This window comes from Anolis carolinensis, chromosome 2 (assembly GCF_035594765.1).
Source record: "Anolis carolinensis isolate JA03-04 chromosome 2, rAnoCar3.1.pri, whole genome shotgun sequence".
Taxonomy (NCBI): domain Eukaryota; kingdom Metazoa; phylum Chordata; class Lepidosauria; order Squamata; family Dactyloidae; genus Anolis; species Anolis carolinensis.
In genome coordinates this window covers 90,556,325-90,573,513 of record NC_085842.1, presented here as the reverse complement: position 1 = coordinate 90,573,513, position 17,189 = coordinate 90,556,325, and the positions used below count along the sequence as shown (strand labels likewise).

Genomic DNA, 17,189 nt, shown 5'->3' with positions numbered 1-17,189 from the left:
TACTATAGTTTCTAGATTTTACAGTGGACAAGGCTTATATATTTTTTAAAATATTTACTCATACACTTTTTTTAAAAAAAGAAAGCAAAATGACAGCAATGCAAAAGTAATTTCCAAAAATGCAATTTTTCTAAATAGCAAACAGGCCAGTTCTATTATCTCCTCTTTATGGAAGACTTCACCATAATTAGAACAAATTATCTTATACAAATGGTACCTTAGTTGACCACTCTGCTATTATAAACAGGGATGAATGAGACATCATGCACGTCTTCATTCCTTTATTCAACCTTCATTTTTAATTGTAATCCATCTATATCAGAAATATATGGAAAACTTTCTAGAGTGGGGTTAAAGAGGGGAACCAGGGACTGACTGGAGAAGGTCTAAGGGCAGTAGTTACCAGTAACACATCTTTACTGAAACCACAGCCAAAACTTTCCCCAGGACACATGACACCAAAGCAACAGTAAGCAGGCATAGAGATCCAACTGAACTTTTTTACTTTGGATGGGTGAATACTGTCTCAGTTATTGCTACTAAAAATAAATCTCTGGAAATTGCCATCAACAGGACTACCGGCAAAACACAGGAAGCAGCCTTCTACTTCAGTAAGCTATTTGAACATTCCTTCTCTGATGGAAGCTCCAGATATCTCTTGCCTCACATGAGTTCATTTTCACCTGGGACCATTTCAAACTACTCAATTATTGCACTATGATTCCACTTAAACCATCTTTGCTGCATTTTACGGAACTATGGAGCTTATAGTCTCATGAATTCTCTGGCTGATAATTCCAAATATCCCACCATGAACTGCAAATCTCAGGATTCCGCAGGATGGAACAATGCCAGTTAGAACAACATCATAGTGCTATAATAATATAGTGTGAAAGAGCCCCTGGTCTTTTTTTTTTTTTTAAATAGGGTTTCAAAGAATCAAACCTAGAATCTCCTGCAATGCTAACTATATACTCTGCTACATATATATGTCAGCTCACCACAGCCGCTCCTGAATGAACACACGAGACTCTCTGTGATATCACCAGAAACTTTTACTGTAGGAAACATGAACATCAAAAAAGCCAAGAATGGGAGGCTCCGGCCAACCATCCTTTATATACCCTCCCCCTCATTTGAAAAGTCTCTTCCCGCTCAGTAAAACCCCGCGCAAATTCCCCGCCAAGTCCAGCAGCCGTTTCTTCTCCGAGTCCTGAGCCGCAGGTGTCTTATCAATGTCAGTGACCCTGAAACTCAGAGCCACATCCAGGCTCTAGTAGCAGGGTTCTGACATGGCGTCCTCCTCCCCTTCGTCCTGGAAGGAAAAGATTAAACACAACTATTGTTCTCCGCTGTCCAGAGTTCCTTTATACTTTTTTAACAGGCTGCAATGGAATACCGGGTGTACCTTTCCTAGGTCCTTAGGTAGCCTCAGCTCATAGGTCACTTCGTTTATTCTTTTTGCTACCCTGAACGGCCCTATATAGCGTGGAGCCAATTTTTTAGATGGGAACCCCAATTTCAGGTTTTTTGTGCTCAGCCAAACCAGATCCCCTTCGCCCAATTTGTCCCCCTCTCGGCGCCTACGATCTGCAAAGAGCTTGTACTTCTTTTGTGTTTCCCGCAATGCCTCCACCACGTTCTGCCACCCTTGCTTAATTTTGGCCGGCCATTCCTTGTCGGTCTGGCCCTCTCCTTCCTTCCACTCGGGTAGCCTGGGGAAAGGTGCCACCTCCTGTCCGTATACTATTTCGAATGGGGCACGACCTGTGGCCGAATGTACGGCCCCGTTAAAAGCCATCTCAGCAAACGGAAGAAGGTCCGCCCAATCATCCTGTCTATAATTGGTGTACATCCTCAAGAATTGGCACAGTGTCTGTTGGGTACGTTCGACCCCCCCGTTGGTTGCGGGATGAAAAGCCGAGCTCAGGTTCCTTTCTGCTCCTAACAGCTGTAAGAATTTTCCCCAAAATTTTGCCGTAAATTGGACTCCCCGGTCGCTAATTATTTTGTCGGGACACCCATGTAGGCGATATACATGCTTCACATACAAATCAGCGAGCTTTTCAGCCGAGGGGAGTTTTGGCAGGGCCACAAAGTGTGCCTGTTTTGAGAATAGGTCCAATATTGTCCAAATGTATCTGTGGCCTCTGCTGGGGGGTAGTTCGCCTACAAAATCCATGGCCACGCATTCCCATGGCCTCATGGGCTCCACCACCTTCTGCAATAGCCCCTGGGGCTTCCCCGGTGGTGTTTTTCCCTCTGCACATAATTCACACTGCGTGACGTACCCCCTGGCGTCTTTCCTCATTCCGGGCCACCAGCATTGTTTGGCCAACAGTTTAATAGTCCTGGTGGGGCCTAGATGACCCGCACCCTTGTTATCGTGGCACTTCCTTAACATTTCTCGTCTTAAACATTCAGGAATATACAATTTCTTATTTACAAACACCAAATCCCCACACAATTCTCCCTTTTCTTTGTTAGTTTGTAACCATTTGTCCATTCCATACGCTCGCTTCAACTCTTCCTCCCATATTTCTCCTCCCCCCGTGGAAATGGCAGTACGTTTGTTTTCTTTGGCCGCTTGTGCTCGAGTTAGTACTGCCAGGCCCCACTGCTTATCTCGGAACAGGCTCCCTTCAGATTCCTGAATTCCTCCCCCGTGCTGAGGCATCCGAGAGAGAGCGTCAGCGAGTATGTTATGTTTCCCCTGGAAGAATCTGAGTCTGAAATCAAAACGGCTGAAATATTGGGCCCATCTAATTTGCTTCGCTGATAGTTTACGAGGGGATCTTAGATACTGTAAATTTCTATGATCAGTCCACACCTCAAACGGTGTTCCACTTCCTTCCAGAAAGTGTCTCCAGCACTCTAGTGCTTTTAGAATCGCTAAGGCTTCTCTCTCCCAAATCGGCCAGTTTTTTTCTGTATCGCTAAACTTTTTTGACAGATAGCCACATGGCTTCAGGTTCCCCCCCTCGTCTTTCTGCAGCAGAACTGCCCCATATGCCCGGTCTGACGCATCGCAATGTAATACAAAGGCCTTAGACATATCAGGGTGCTGTAGGACAGGTTCCTCAGTAAAACGCTTTTTAAGGGCTTCGAAAGCTTCCTGGCATTCTATTGTCCATGTCAGTTTGGCCCCTGGGGCCTTCACTTTGGCTGTTTCTCCCCTGCCTTTAGTTTTTAACAAATCCGTTAATGGCAAAGTGAGGCGCGCAAAGTCCTTGATAAATGTTCTATAGAAGTTTGCGAACCCTAGGAAGGATTGCAGCTGCTTCCGTGTTTTGGGGGCTTCCCACCCCCTCACGTCTTCCACCTTCGCAGGGTCCATCGCCACTCCCTGGGAGGAAATCCTATACCCCAGAAAGTCTATCTGGTCTTTATTGAACTCGCACTTGGCAAGCTTCGCATACAGTTTCGCTTCCCTCAACTTTTGTAGGACTTCCCTGACTAGTTCTACGTGTTGCTCCTTAGTCCGAGACATTATCAATATGTCATCTAAAAAAATAAAGACTCCCTTGTACAACAATGGATGCAATACTTCGTTGATTAATTGCATGAACGCGGCCCCTCCCCCGCACAAACCGAAGGGGAGCACACGATAATTGAATAATCCGAATGCGCAGGAGAAGGCCGTCTTCCACCTGTCCTCTGGTTTGATCTGCAATTTATGGTAGGCCTCAATTAAGTCCAATTTAGTGAATATCTGTCCTTCCGATAACTGGGCGATCAAGTCCTTCACTAAGGGTAGGGGGTATTTATTTACAGTACTGATTGCATTTAGGCCCCTGTAGTCAATGCAGAGCCTCAGTGTTTGGTCCTTTTTCCGCCTGAACAACACAGGCGCCCCTAAAGGGGAATTTGAAGGCTCTATGAAACCCCTCGCTAGGTTTTTATCAATGTATTTTCTCAGTTCCTCCTTTTCCCTAGCTGACATCGGGTATATTTTTGCCTTGGGAAGCTCTGCTCCTGGGACTAGCTCTATTTTCACTTCAACTCTCCGCTTCGGTGGGAAATTGTCTGCTTCCTTCTCATCAAACACGTCCACAAAATCCCGATACTCTGGGGGTAATTTATCTGCCAGATCTGCTATTCTGATAGAGTCTTCCTCCCCCCTTTTCCCTGGCTCCCTCTCCCCTTCCTGGCTCCCTTCTTCCAAATTCATCCTGAAGATCATGCTCTTATCCTCCCAGTTGATTTGCGGGTTGGCCTGCCCCAGCCACGGCATGCCTAGTATCACATTATAGCTGGCTATTTGTGATATCACAAATGACACCTTTCCTTCCCAACTCCCTATCTTACACTTTACATCTTCGGCACTGTACTTAGCTAACGATCCCGATGCTGTGGATCCGTCCAACTGCGAAAAAGCTATTGGGGATTCTAGGTTCGTTCTTTCGCATCCCAATCCCTCGGCTAATTCAGGGGAGATGATGTTCCTGGAACATCCACAATCCACAAATGCTTTGCAGGTTGCTTGTTTGCTGCCACTTTCAAGCTGAATGGGGACCACTATCATAGCTTTGTCCTGACTTACCAACCCCCCCGAGTGGTGCCTCATCGGTGGTTCTTCCTCGGCGCGTTTCCCTGCCACGGCTCTTGGTTTGGGCGGGCCTCCGCCTTCCCCTTTTCTCTGCCAGCACTCGGCAGCCCTGTGGCCCAACCGGCCGCACACGAAGCAGCCACTCCTGCTGGCGCTCACGTTCCCTGTCGGCTCCGTTCTCCTCCCGGCTGGGGCTGATCCCTCCTTCCGGCTCCCCTCTTTCATCTGCGGCCGCTGCTGTAGCCCTCCTCGGTGCCTCCTCGCCTGGGCCAGCGATGTCTCGACGCGCCCCGCCAGCTGAATCCATCCGCGCAGTGTGTCAGGCTCATCACGATGCACCGCCCAGGAGAGGATCTCCCGCCTGAGACCCTCTTTGAAGAGTTCTATCTTTGTTACTGCAGACCATTCCGGCACCTTTTCGGCGAGGCATTGGAACTCCTCCGCATACTCAGATACCGACCTCTGCCCCTGGGAGACGGTCTTCAACTTCTCCCTCGCCCGGATCTGCTCCAGTGGATCTCGGAAACGGGTCTCCAGGGCCCCCATAAAGCGTCGGAGTGACCCCAGACATGGGTCGCGCCGCGCGTGCAGCTGAACGTACCAGCTGGCCGCTCCCCTCTTCAACACTGCACCAATGGCCCGTATCCGGCTGGATTCCGTTCTAAAAGTGTGAGCATTGTCCTCCATATAGCCCCTCACCGTGGTCAGGAAAAAATCCAGTTCAGAGGGCTCTCCCCCAAACTCGATCCTTAGTTCCTCTCGTCTTGGTAGGGGTCCCTGTGGTGGCAATCCCCAATTCTCCGCCCGTCGCAAGCCCCCTTGCGGACCAGTGGGCCCCGCTGCTGCTTCTCTTGGCCCTGTGCCACGCCCGGCATTCGCCAGGGGCACCAGGGTCTCAGCTGGGAGCGTAGCTGGGATTCTCGGAGGTTTTTCCCCTTCGTCGTCACTCTCCTCCACCCGCGTCAGGCTTGGTTGGGTCTTGGGCCGGGCGCCGGGCTCCTTTCGCATTTCCCTTCCCTTCGGTGCTGGGAGGTCTGCAAAGCCCTGGCTGCTTCCCACGCTCACGTCCCACATTGAGCCAGCCCGAAGTTCCCTTCCTCTCTCTGGCTCCGCCAAAAACGCCAGGCGCTCCATCGCCCTCGACATCACTGCCAGGGTGGTCTCCATCGCCGACATCCTCTCCTCCAGAAACACCATCCTTTGTGGGCCTGGGGAAGGTGAACCTTCCTCTCCTCCGGTGCTGTCTCCCCGCACCACTCCACGCCTCTGGGTTACCCCATTTGGCTGGGCATAAGCGGTGGATGACGCCAGGGCCGCCAGCTGGTGGAACTCAGCGTCCGGCTCGGGAGTGGCCCTTTCCGACCTTCCTCCTCCTGCGCCCAAGAGCTCTTCATCCTCCACTTGCATGTTACACCTCACCGCTACAGCGGGATGGTGTCCGTATTCTTGGCTTAGTGTCAGCTCACCACAGCCGCTCCTGAATGAACACACGAGACTCTCTGTGATATCACCAGAAACTTTTACTGTAGGAAACATGAACATCAAAAAAGCCAAGAATGGGAGGCTCCGGCCAACCATCCTTTATATACCCTCCCCCTCATTTGAAAAGTCTCTTCCCGCTCAGTAAAACCCCGCGCAAATTCCCCGCCAAGTCCAGCAGCCGTTTCTTCTCCGAGTCCTGAGCCGCAGGTGTCTTATCAATGTCAGTGACCCTGAAACTCAGAGCCACATCCAGGCTCTAGTAGCAGGGTTCTGACATATATATGGTTTCTAAATCTTGACAGAGTATAGCATATACCTTCCACCAACATCAAAGAGTTAGAATATGATAGACAATGGTTTTGATATAAAATGTTGTGGATAATGGAAGATTTTCCTTCACATAGAATGCTCCATGGGGAAAAAATACATTGTTGAAGTGGAGAGTGTTTGTATTGCAATATAGTGAACTTGTTTTGTATTAATGAAGTCAGAATTTCCACTGTATTGCCCTTCCACTTCTTCTTGTAGTTTGCTACAAGTAAACTCAATAATTTGTAAATCATGCCCCAGTGGCATTGAATGTAGCGATTTTGGAAAGTTGTGCAGAAAAGCGACTGCAGTAAATGAACTACACATTTTGAAAGATGTCAAATATTTAAATAGGATGCTGCATTTTTCAAAAGGGTTTCAAAATAAATTAAAATCTTAATTCATAACAGCAAGGTGGCATTCTCACCTACAAGGCAAACAAATCAAAGCCCAGTTTGACAATCCATTCAAGAACAGGAAATGTAAGGTATGACTAAAGTTAAAGAATTTTATTAACCCACTCATACTACACCCACTCAGGGATAGTTTGTTCTCCTTGTCACACCACATACCTGCTTGCTCATTATGTCCTGAAGGAAAATGTCTCAATGGGGCTATTGAAGTGCTTTTCTAGGTATTTGTATAATATAACATGTGAGGAGTACAGTATTAGACTGGGATATGGTGACTCTGGTTAAACCCCAAGTAAAACATTATGGCCCATAGCACAGTCCTTTTAAAAGCTGCTATCTCTTAGTCTAACTTACCTAACACCACTGTTTATCTAAACAGTGCTGCAAGACTTCCAAAATCTAAATATTTCAAGGTTCTTGAGGCATATGAAAAGGTATAATAAAATATTAAATCCATGGCAATACACTACATCCTAGGATGACAAAAACTGGTTTTCAGTATTACTTGGAAGAGAGGCAGAAAGCATATTTTCCAGATTTGAACATTAACAGCAAACCACATTTTGCCAGAATCAGGAGATAAACAAGCCCAAGGAAAGCCAGAAAATGAGCTGGCTTATGTATGAACCAGCCCATTCTGTGTGCACACCCACTGCAACCATGTATATGCTGTTAACAGAAATTTCAATATACAGCCAATCCCCCACATTTGCAGGGTTTTTTTCCCACATATTTGATTATTTGTGACTGTCCCTCACTCCACCTTGTCACCATGAAGATGCAGCCTGATTTTAAGCTCCTTTCTCAACAATCCATCTCCTCCCCTCTCTTTCCACTGCCAGATTTTCAATCCCTTTCCAATGATCCAGAGTTGTTGGCAAGACATGGAAGGACAGGCAGAGGGTCAGCGAGTTCGTGGATTATTGGGAAAGGGATTTAAAATCTGGCTGTGTCTTCATCGTGGAAAAGTGGTGAATGGAATGAGGGGCTGGCAGTGTTGGCAGGACATGGAAGGGCAGGCAGAAGGACAGCAGAAGGCGTGCAACAAGGAGGGGGTAGCTGGGAAAGGGGCTTAAAATCTGGTTAATGCTTCATGTTGGGCAGATGGGAAAGAAAATGATGGGCCAGGAATGCTGATGAGAAAGGGGTCTGGAACATGCATGTTTGTAGGGGCTTATGGTCATTCATATACTGTCAGTCCCCCACTTTTGTGGGAGTCCTGGGCTCCTAACTCAGGCAAACGTAGGGGACCAACAGTATGTGAATGGTATTTTGAGTGCGAGCTATAGAGTATAAGTAAGTATGGATAAACTTTCTTTTGTAAGCTCGTATCATAAGCATTTGGGAGGCATCACAGATTTTATACTGTTCAAAGGCCATGGGTGAGATACAGAAAAGCCTTACACAGATTGTAGATGTTTGATGGTAACTGACAACACAGGAAGATATCTTTTATCAGTTGGGACTATCTTCCCATCGAATCCTGTACTATCTATACCGACTACTAACAGCTCTCAACAAAAAGTCTCACATCTTTTTATTTTGAAGACTTGTATGGTGCAATATGCACCCATTACTATTGGTGAAATCATATGAAGGTCTTATAGTAGTTTGGGAATCATGTGACCTTCTAAATGCTAAACTGCAGGTCCTAGTTTTCTTCACCACTGGCTATGCTGAAAATTGCATTTGGTGTATGATTCCCATACAGTAGAGTCTCACTTATCCAACATAAATGAGCCGGCAGAACGTTGGATAAGCGAAAATGTTGGATAATAAGGAGAGATTAAGGAAAAGCCTATTAAACATCAAATTACGTTATGGTTTTACAAATTAAGCACCAAAACATCATGTTGTACAACAAGTCTGCCACTTCTTTGGGAGTGTGACTGCACTTGTGTTGTTGTTGTGTGTGTTGCCCCACTGTGCATTGCTGCCTAGAGAAACAGCTTTGGATCCAGGCAGGAGGCAGTCTGCGTTGGATAATACAGAACGTTGCATAAGCAAAGGTTGGATAAGCGAGACTCTACTGTACTTGGTTTACTCCAGACATTTGTTTGCAAAATCAAAACAATAATGTTCAAAGTTCCAATACTTTGTTTATTCCTCTGTGAATTTCCTAGGACAGAGAAATGCCTAGATTTTAGTCATTTATGGATTCTGATTTGTCACAGCCTACACAGAACACAAGTGCAGCATACACAGAACCCCAAACTGACTGCCATTAAAATGTACTGCCATTAAGCATTCTGAACAGTAAAGTAATACCAAATATGCCATCAAAAAACCAAAACAAAATACATCATTTCAATATCTTAGGGTTTTTTTTCTCAAAACAGGGAAACTAAAAGCCATTTCAGCTGAAACCTCAATCCTTCTGTAGCAATAAACAAGGTTTTGGAAGGACTAGTGCACTTAGTACAAGCATCCAAATATTAGATTCTGTGCCTATTGAAAAGAACAGCTAGGTAAGCAACAATCATCACTGCAAGACAGAAAAACAACGCAAAACAGATACATCATCTAGAACTGAAAGATGCTGGGTTTATGGCAGGAGCAATGTTTGGCTAAACTCCCTTAGGTGATAAAAACATTGATACCCAGCTGTTTAGCACAGCGGCTTTAACATTTGGTAATAACCTTTTGGAATACAATTGCAATTCATGCTATTTAGCAAGACTGTTTTCCTAGAATGCTTCATACAGGGCTCCCACAAGGATCAGAATAACAGTGCCAACAGCTTATAGGAAAACATGCTCCTACATATACTCAGATCTGGATAAATAAACGATATTGTGTAGTTTGAGCACTGGACTACAACTCTAGAAGTCAGTGCTTGTATCCCACTCAGCCGTGGAAACCTACTGGGGACCTTGGCCAAGTCACACACTCTCAGCCTCAGAGGAAGACCCCTCTGAACAAATCTTACCAAGACCACCCCATGCTAGGTTTGCCTTAGGGTCAGCATAGCAAGAAATTATGTAAAGGCATGCAACAACAGTAAAAAGAATGATCAGAGAATCTTTCCCTTAGCAGATTTGGGAATACAGTATATACAGACACATAGGGGATCTGCTGCAGAACTGTCAGCTACCTGCTAAAAAATATTTCCAACCTTTTTGTCACATGCACACTGTACCTAGAGGCAGCAATTAAATTCAACCTTGAAAACCGCAAGCTGGCCAAAGATCTAAAGATAATACTTCGAGGTACCTCACCAAAATACTTTGACTCTGTAGAAGCTATTGCAAATACAGGTTTTACCATGTCTGTCAAGTAAGTGAAATACTTCAGGTCTCCAAGAATGCCCTTCTCTCTCCAGTACAAGAAGGCAGCTTCAAGAAAGGAATTCTTAGGGTGACTTTATAGGTTATATTTGGAAGACCTCAATGTGTACATGCCTAACAATTCCTCTCTTAGCATATCAACACCAGCAGGCTACAGCAAAGAGAGATATTGGAAGCAAGGCTATTTTGCAGGAACTATTAAAAGACTACCTGTTTCCTCCCTACATTCCTTTTGTGATATACCATTTTAGACTATAAGCCTAAAGGCAGAGACTATCTTGTTTTTATATAATTCACTCCAGAAGCCATTTTTTTTGCTTGTTTAAGAGCAGGATAAACATGTTTTAAATAAGAAAACTTTAAAAAGTTTATCATTAGAAGTAAAATATACAAAATCAAAATCCAAGTTTATTCATTGTTTCAGCAGAATCTCACACATCTTTATCAAATTTACACTCTGAACGCACTATTTTGTTCAACAGGATTTTTAAAAAGAAAAAGCTCAAAAATATTACAGATCACCATCTATAGTGCAAAACAGTAAGGTATTTAATGCAACTACAACAGTATTTTTACAGAAGATGGGTAGATGCGGGGAATGCCATGGATGTAGCCTATCTGGATTTCAGTAAGGCCTTCGACAAGGTCCCTCATGACCTTCTGACAAACAAGCTAGTCAAATGTGGGCTAGGCAAAACTACGGTTAGGTGGATCTGTAATTGATTAAGCGAACGAACCCAAAGGGTGCTCACCAATGCGTCTTCTTCATCTTGGAAAGAAGTCACAAGTAGAGTGCTGCAGGGTTCCATCCTGGGCCCGGTTCTGTTCAACATCTTTATTAACAACTTAGACGAAGGGTTAGAAGTTTGCAGACAACACCAAACTGGAAGGGATAGCTAACACTCCAGAAGACAGGAATTCAAAACGATCTTGACAGATTAGAGAGATGGGCCGAAACTAACAAAATGAAGTTCAACAGGGACAAATGCAAGATACTCGACTTAGGCAGAAAAAATGAAATGCAAAGATACAGAATGGGGGATGATGCCTGGCTCGACAGCAGTATGTGTAAAAAAGACCTTGGGAGTCCTCGTGGACAACAAGTTAAACATCAGCATACAATGTGATGGGGCAGCGAAAAAAGCCAATGGGATTTTGGCTTGCATAAATAGAGGGATAGCATCTAGATCCAGGAAAATCATGCTACCCCTCTATTCTGCCTTGGTCAGACCACACCTGGAATACTGTGTCCAATTCTGGGCCCCACAGTTGAAGAGAGATGTTGACAAGCTGAAAAGTGTCCAGAGGAGGGGGACTAAAATGATCAAGGGTCTGGAGAACAAGCCCTATGAGGAGCGGCTTAAAGAACTGGGTATGTTTAGCCTGCAGAAGAGAAGGCTGAGAGGAGACATGATAGCCATGAGGGGAAGTCATAGGTAGGAGGGAGCAAGCTTGTTTGCTGCTGCCCTGCAGACTAGGACGTGGGAAAAATGGCTTCAAAGGAGATTCCACCTGAACATCAGGAAGAACTTCCTCACTGTGAGAGCTGTTCAGCAGTGGAACTCTCTGCCCTGGAGTGTGGTGGAGGCTCCTTATTTGGAGGCTTTTAACAGAGGCTGCTGGATGGCCACCTGTCGGGGGTGCTTTGAATGAGATTTTCCTGCTTCTTGCAGGGGGTTGGACTGGATGGCCCATGAGGTCTCTTCCAACTCTACTATTCTATGATTCTAAGCATAAATACAGAAGATTGAATAATATATGGATCCACATTATCTGCGCAATACAATTATATCAGTCTGATAGTTTAATTGTCACATGTCCATCTTAAGGAATCTTGGAAACTGTAGTGTACTGAGGTACTTAGAATTTACGTCTAGACCATTTTAATGTATTCCCTTGTACTACATTTCCCAAGGTACCTTGACTTAATTCTAATTTCCTCTCTAGAATTTTCTCCTGGAAAAGCTTTAGTGTTGTTTCTCAAAATATGCTCACTAGGTTCTGAGAAGTACTACTAAGGACGAAATTAGGACATAATATTACCTTTTTGAGTAGAAAATTAAATAAAATGTCAAGACGGCCTTTCCCAGCCCGGAACCATAAGATGTATGGGACTACAATTTCCAGAACTACATAGCCAATTATGCTGTGATTTGATGTTCAGCGTTTTGGGGGAAACTAATCTTAGGTTGCATATAGATTTGCATGTTATTTTTAAAAGTAGACACACATTTTAGAGATCTTGTTTCAACACTAAAACAGTGTGAAACTTGCAAGATGTGCATCTAGATATAGAAATTAAGAGATTTTAAAGAGCTGCAGTAAAAATGGCAAGTGTATAGAATTCCACTCTATTATAGTACAATAAAATGGATCTCAGCCTACAAGAATTTCTGAGTACAACTACTTAAGAATTAACTACAATAAGATGTGTGAACAATTTTATGTATATTTGTAGAAAATTTGGAGAATTAAATAAATGTTTCATAGAAATCAGTTTTGTAAAGAATATATTGAATCTGGTTCAACTTTCCTCAAAAGATCCCTGAGATTCAAGCATTCTACTTCTTTAATAGAATTTTGACAGATAACTGCAAAGTAAATACAGTCTGAACTAACAGCACTTTTGTCAAATGCTTTTATTATCGAAACCAGAAACATATAAAATCCACCTGCCTCTACAGCTTTTCTTTAAAAAGCCACTACAGTCAAGATTCTATGAAGTGAGCATAGCTTGACAGTATCTAGCAGTACGCTGGTTCAAGAGCACTTGAAATATAAAATATTAACCCAAGGTCTAACTGTACAAACTACCAACAGACTAATTATAATGTACCACCAACATGAAATCAATGGAAATTGAGCTGAGGATGTTTCCTGAAAGGAGACTGCAGGATGTAAAAAGGTGAGGCATCTTTTCACAGCACATGCAAATACCATGAGACAGTTGAAGCATGTTATTTACTACACCCTGAAGAAGTGTGCAGAGAATCACATTCTATTCAAAAACTGTGAAACTGTTTTTGCCAAAACAAAACCAAATTCCTTATTAATGCCATAATTTTAAAAAAAATGTCTTTCTCATTGCATAGGTTTTCATGCCATGCAAAGCCAGTCTTGGTCAGCCAACTTTTTCAGTAAGACACGTATGGTTTTAAGAATCACAAAACAAGGAGGAGCACAAAGTGATGTCTTCCCCAGTATTCATATAGTTTCAAAAATGTTCACATTTGCTTATCCTAAAATAGTTATAACGCAGCAGCTTTGGCATGGAAAAGCTGCTATCCCTGCTTCCTCCATGCGTCTGATACACACATATCCCCAGCATGATTTGGACAATAAAAGGGATCACAAGAAGTTGCCAAAATTCCCGCTCTCCAGCAGTTCTTGGTGTACGTACATGTGCTTTCAAGTTACCTGTCAACTTTTGCATTTCATCATTTTTTTAGGGATGGTTTATTCAGAGAATATTCAGAAATGGTTTTGCCAGTTCCTTCCTATGAAATTTATCTGATAGCACCAGTAGTCTTCACTGGCAGGCTCCCAACCAAGTACTAATCAGAACTGACTCTGTTTAACTTCCAAGATCAGAAGGATATGGTGCATTTACAGTATTTAGGCCTAAACTAGCAGCATACCCTAATCATAATTAGGAAAAGATTGAAGAGTTAAATATCCATTACAATTTTGTTTATTTTTTACAGATCTGAACAAGGAAAACAAAGCTGAGGATCTCATTTTCTAGTAAATTTAATGGATTTACATACAAAGAAGGTGTATTCAGACATTCTGCTTTATTTTCTGTAGGAAAACCTACAGGCATATTAAAGTAACTTCTGCAGTATGGCATCTAGCATTATAAAATATCAACTATTATTTTAGATGTCAATATAGTAAACAAATTGTTTTACCTGTTTTGCTTAATAGTGGGATGTTGAACATAGCTCCATTCTTAAAAAATTGTATCACAGGTAGAATTATGCCAACTTATAAACAAGGGAGGGAGGGAGGGAGAGCGAGATCTACATTTTGTAAGGGAGCAGAATCAAAAGCCCACCCATATTTTTTTGAAAAATGCTGAAGCATGTGAAAAATTATATCTGTAAAGTCAGGGTTTTTTCCAAACCAGACCATCTCCTTTGCACATCTCTCTCTCTCTATTCCTTATCAGAGGGACAAAGTCATAACTGATACTGAGACAGATTTCCAAAAACTACCTACCTGTCAAAAATGCATTTGGGAAATGCAACCTATCTGCAGTCCCAAGGGGAAATTTCTCCCCAAAGTGTTACAGGGGAAATGAGGAATTTATCAAATAATTCAAATCGGTGACAGAAGAGAGATGCCCAGGCAGAGTGAGTGCCCTGCTCTTCAGGCTGAGAGACGGGGCAGGAAGCCTTACATAAGCCTTGGGTTTTGGTCCGTGGAGGAGCTCTCTCCTCTCCTCTTTCTCCAGGGCCCTAAAACTGAACAGGTTTGGCAGGAGGGGAGGGGGCCACCCCTTTCTTGAAAGGGCAACCCTTCCCTATGGTGCAGCCCTTCTTTTGTTAGCCCTCCTTGACTTCTAGGGGAAAGGGTTTCCACACCTCTCCAACTCTAGACAGAATGTAAACAAAACACAATCCTGAAAAAGGAAGCATGGGGATAGCAAGCCCTGATGTTTACAAAGCCCAAAACATGGGATCATGGCTATTCCATGTAAAGAGGCATTAATGTAGGCATGGGCAAACTTCGGCCATCCGGGTGTTTTGGACTACAACTCCCATAATTCCTAACAGCCTACCAGCTGTTAGGAATTATGGGAGTTGCAGTCCAAAACACCCGGAGGGCCAAAGTTTGCCCATGCCTACATTAAGGCATCCATAGAGGAGGCAAGCCTCTATTTGTGTGTGTGGTGGTGGGGGGGGGGTCTATCTCTATGGAAAGTGAAAAAACAATGAAAAGAAGTCATGCCAAGACATATACAAAACCCAAAACAGAGGCTCACATCTATCCTCCTTCCAGTGGCAGATTCCCCATTTCTCTCTGGAAAGGGAGTACCCAGCAACTCAAACCAGGGCTCCACTTCTCCCCAGTCCTCCCTCTCAAGACTTTTTCAATTAATCCACAGTATGTTGTCAAAGGCTTTCATGGCCAGAATCACAGGGTTGTGAGTTTCCAGGCTGTATGGTTCTGTTCCAGAAGCATTCTCTCCTGACATTTCACCCACATCTATGACAGGCATCCTCAGAGGTTGTGAGGTATATTGGGAAAAGTAAGCATAGGAGGTTTATATATCTGTGGAAGGTCCAGTGTTGGACCATTCTCCCACCCTGGACCTTCCACAGATAAACCTTCCTTGCTTAGTTTTTCCAACAGAGCTCACAACCTGAGGATGCCTGCCATAGATGTGGGCGAAACGTCAGGCGAGAATGCTTCTGGAGCATGGCCATACAGCCTGGAAAACTCACAACAACCCCAATCGATAGTATATTTGCTGCAAAATGAATATGACCCCCCCCCCAATAAAAATCCTAACAACTGGGAAAAGAGGTGTCCTCTCTCTGCGCTTCTCCCATCCCTGACAGCCACCCAAGACTTTTCCAATTAGTGTTGGCTACGACATACCCCTCCCCGCTTTGTGTCCCCCTCCCTCTGAGTTCAGCTGCGTTTGAACTCGAGTAACCCCGAAGGAGGGGAGGGAGGAGGGAGGGGACTTCCCAGCAGGCGCCTATGGGCCCCGGGGGGTTCAGCACGGCATGGCTTCCCGGCTCCTTTGCGAAGGGGGTGTACGGTCCAGGAGTCAATAGGGGAGTGGGAGGAATAGCCAGGCAGGCAAGGCGCCTCTCTGGACGGGAAGGAAGAGAGGGGAGAAGGGTGGGACGCGGGGCCAAGAGAGGCCTGGCTGCGAGGAAGGAGAGGAAGGCAAGCAGGCGCCATGCTCGGGGAACGGGGGTCTCCTGCACCCACCCCTGGGGAAGGAAGGAAGGAAGGGCCCCTGCCGCTCACCTGGCCTCCGCCCCAGCCGAGGAGGAGGCGGAGGAGGGGGCTGCTGCTGCTGCCGCCGCTTGCTTGCAGGCTTGGCTCCCCGCCTCCCTCCTTCCTTGCCTCCCTCCCTGCCTGCCGGCCTCCCTCTTCGTCCTCCTAAAGCAGCGGCCGCGGCTCCCTGCCTCCAAGCCGCCGCGGCTCCAGGTCGGCCCTCCTGGGCAGCATTATCGCCGTCGCCGTCCGAGCGGGCTCTGCCTCCGCCATTAACGGGCAGCCATGGCCCAAGCAGGAGGAGGAGGAGGAGGACGCCTGGCGCCTTGGCGTTTTGCGCCTCCTGCGCCGCCCCCTCCGCCGCTTCCACCGCCGGAGGAGGAGGAGGAGGAGGAGGGCTCGGCGCATGCGCACGAAGCCGCCGCCGAAACAAAGTCGGAAGGAGGGGGACCTTTTCAAAGGCTCCACGCTCGCCTGGCTCGAGGCCCCGTGCATGCGCATCTTCAGAAGCAGGACAGCCTTTCTCCCAATATATACACACACTTTTGGGGGGGATACTCGGTGTATATTAATATATATGTCATACACACAGGGTATCTCCCCCAAAAGTGTATACCCGTATCAATTTATCATTGTTGTATGTGTGTATATGTGTTCTGTGTATGGGTAATATACTATATATAAATACACACACACACATATACACACAAACATTATATATATTGCATACACAGTGATGTTCATAAGGATATATATATATATATATATATACATACATACATACAGTAGAGTCTCACTTATCCAAGCTAAACGGGCTGGCTGGCAGAAGCTTGGATAAGCGAATATCTTGGATAATAAGGAGGGATTAAGGAAAAGCCTATTCAACATCAAATTAGGTTATGATTTTACAAATTAAGCACCAAAACATCATGTTATACAACACATTTGTCAGAAAAAGCAGTTCAATATGCAGTAATGTTATGTTGTAATTACTGTATTTACAAATTTAGCACCGAAATATCATGATATATTGAAAACATTGACTACAAAAATGCCTTGGATAACCCAGAAGCTTGGATAAGCGAGGCTTGGATAAGTGAGACTCTACTGTATATATATCTCATTTGCGGGAATACCCTGTGTGTGTTTAATATGTATGGAATACACACAGACTATCCTCTCTAAAAGTGT

The 17,189-nt window shown here is 44.9% G+C and overlaps 2 protein-coding genes across 2 annotated transcripts in view; both read right to left on the bottom strand.

Moving 5' to 3' along the window:
- rnf145 (ring finger protein 145) overlaps positions 1-16,382 on the bottom strand; it is a 72,511-nt gene extending 56,129 nt beyond the window's left edge. The window contains exon 1 of the mRNA XM_003223481.4: positions 16,029-16,382. The gene's annotated coding sequence lies outside the window, so the exon portion shown is untranslated. The remainder of the gene's footprint in view (positions 1-16,028) is intronic.
- LOC134296114 (uncharacterized) lies at positions 987-6,316 on the bottom strand. The gene is made up of 2 exons (XM_062970225.1): positions 4,544-6,316; positions 987-1,315 (listed from the first exon to the last, which is right to left on the bottom strand). The coding sequence occupies exons 1-2, from the start codon at positions 6,125-6,127 to the stop codon at positions 1,274-1,276; spliced, it is 1,626 nt and encodes a 541-aa protein (XP_062826295.1). The 5' UTR covers positions 6,128-6,316; the 3' UTR covers positions 987-1,273.
- Positions 16,383-17,189: the final 807 nt, after the last annotated feature.

Excerpts from the sequence above, each read along its gene's own strand:
- LOC134296114 (XM_062970225.1), bottom strand. The coding sequence starts at position 6,127 with ATGGTTGGCCGGAGCCTCCCATTCTTGGCTTTTTTGATGTTCATGTTT. Across the intron at positions 1,316-4,543 it reads GGCACCACTCGGGGGGGTTG|GACGAAGGGGAGGAGGACGC; the intron begins GTAAGTCAGGAC and ends TTTTCCTTCCAG.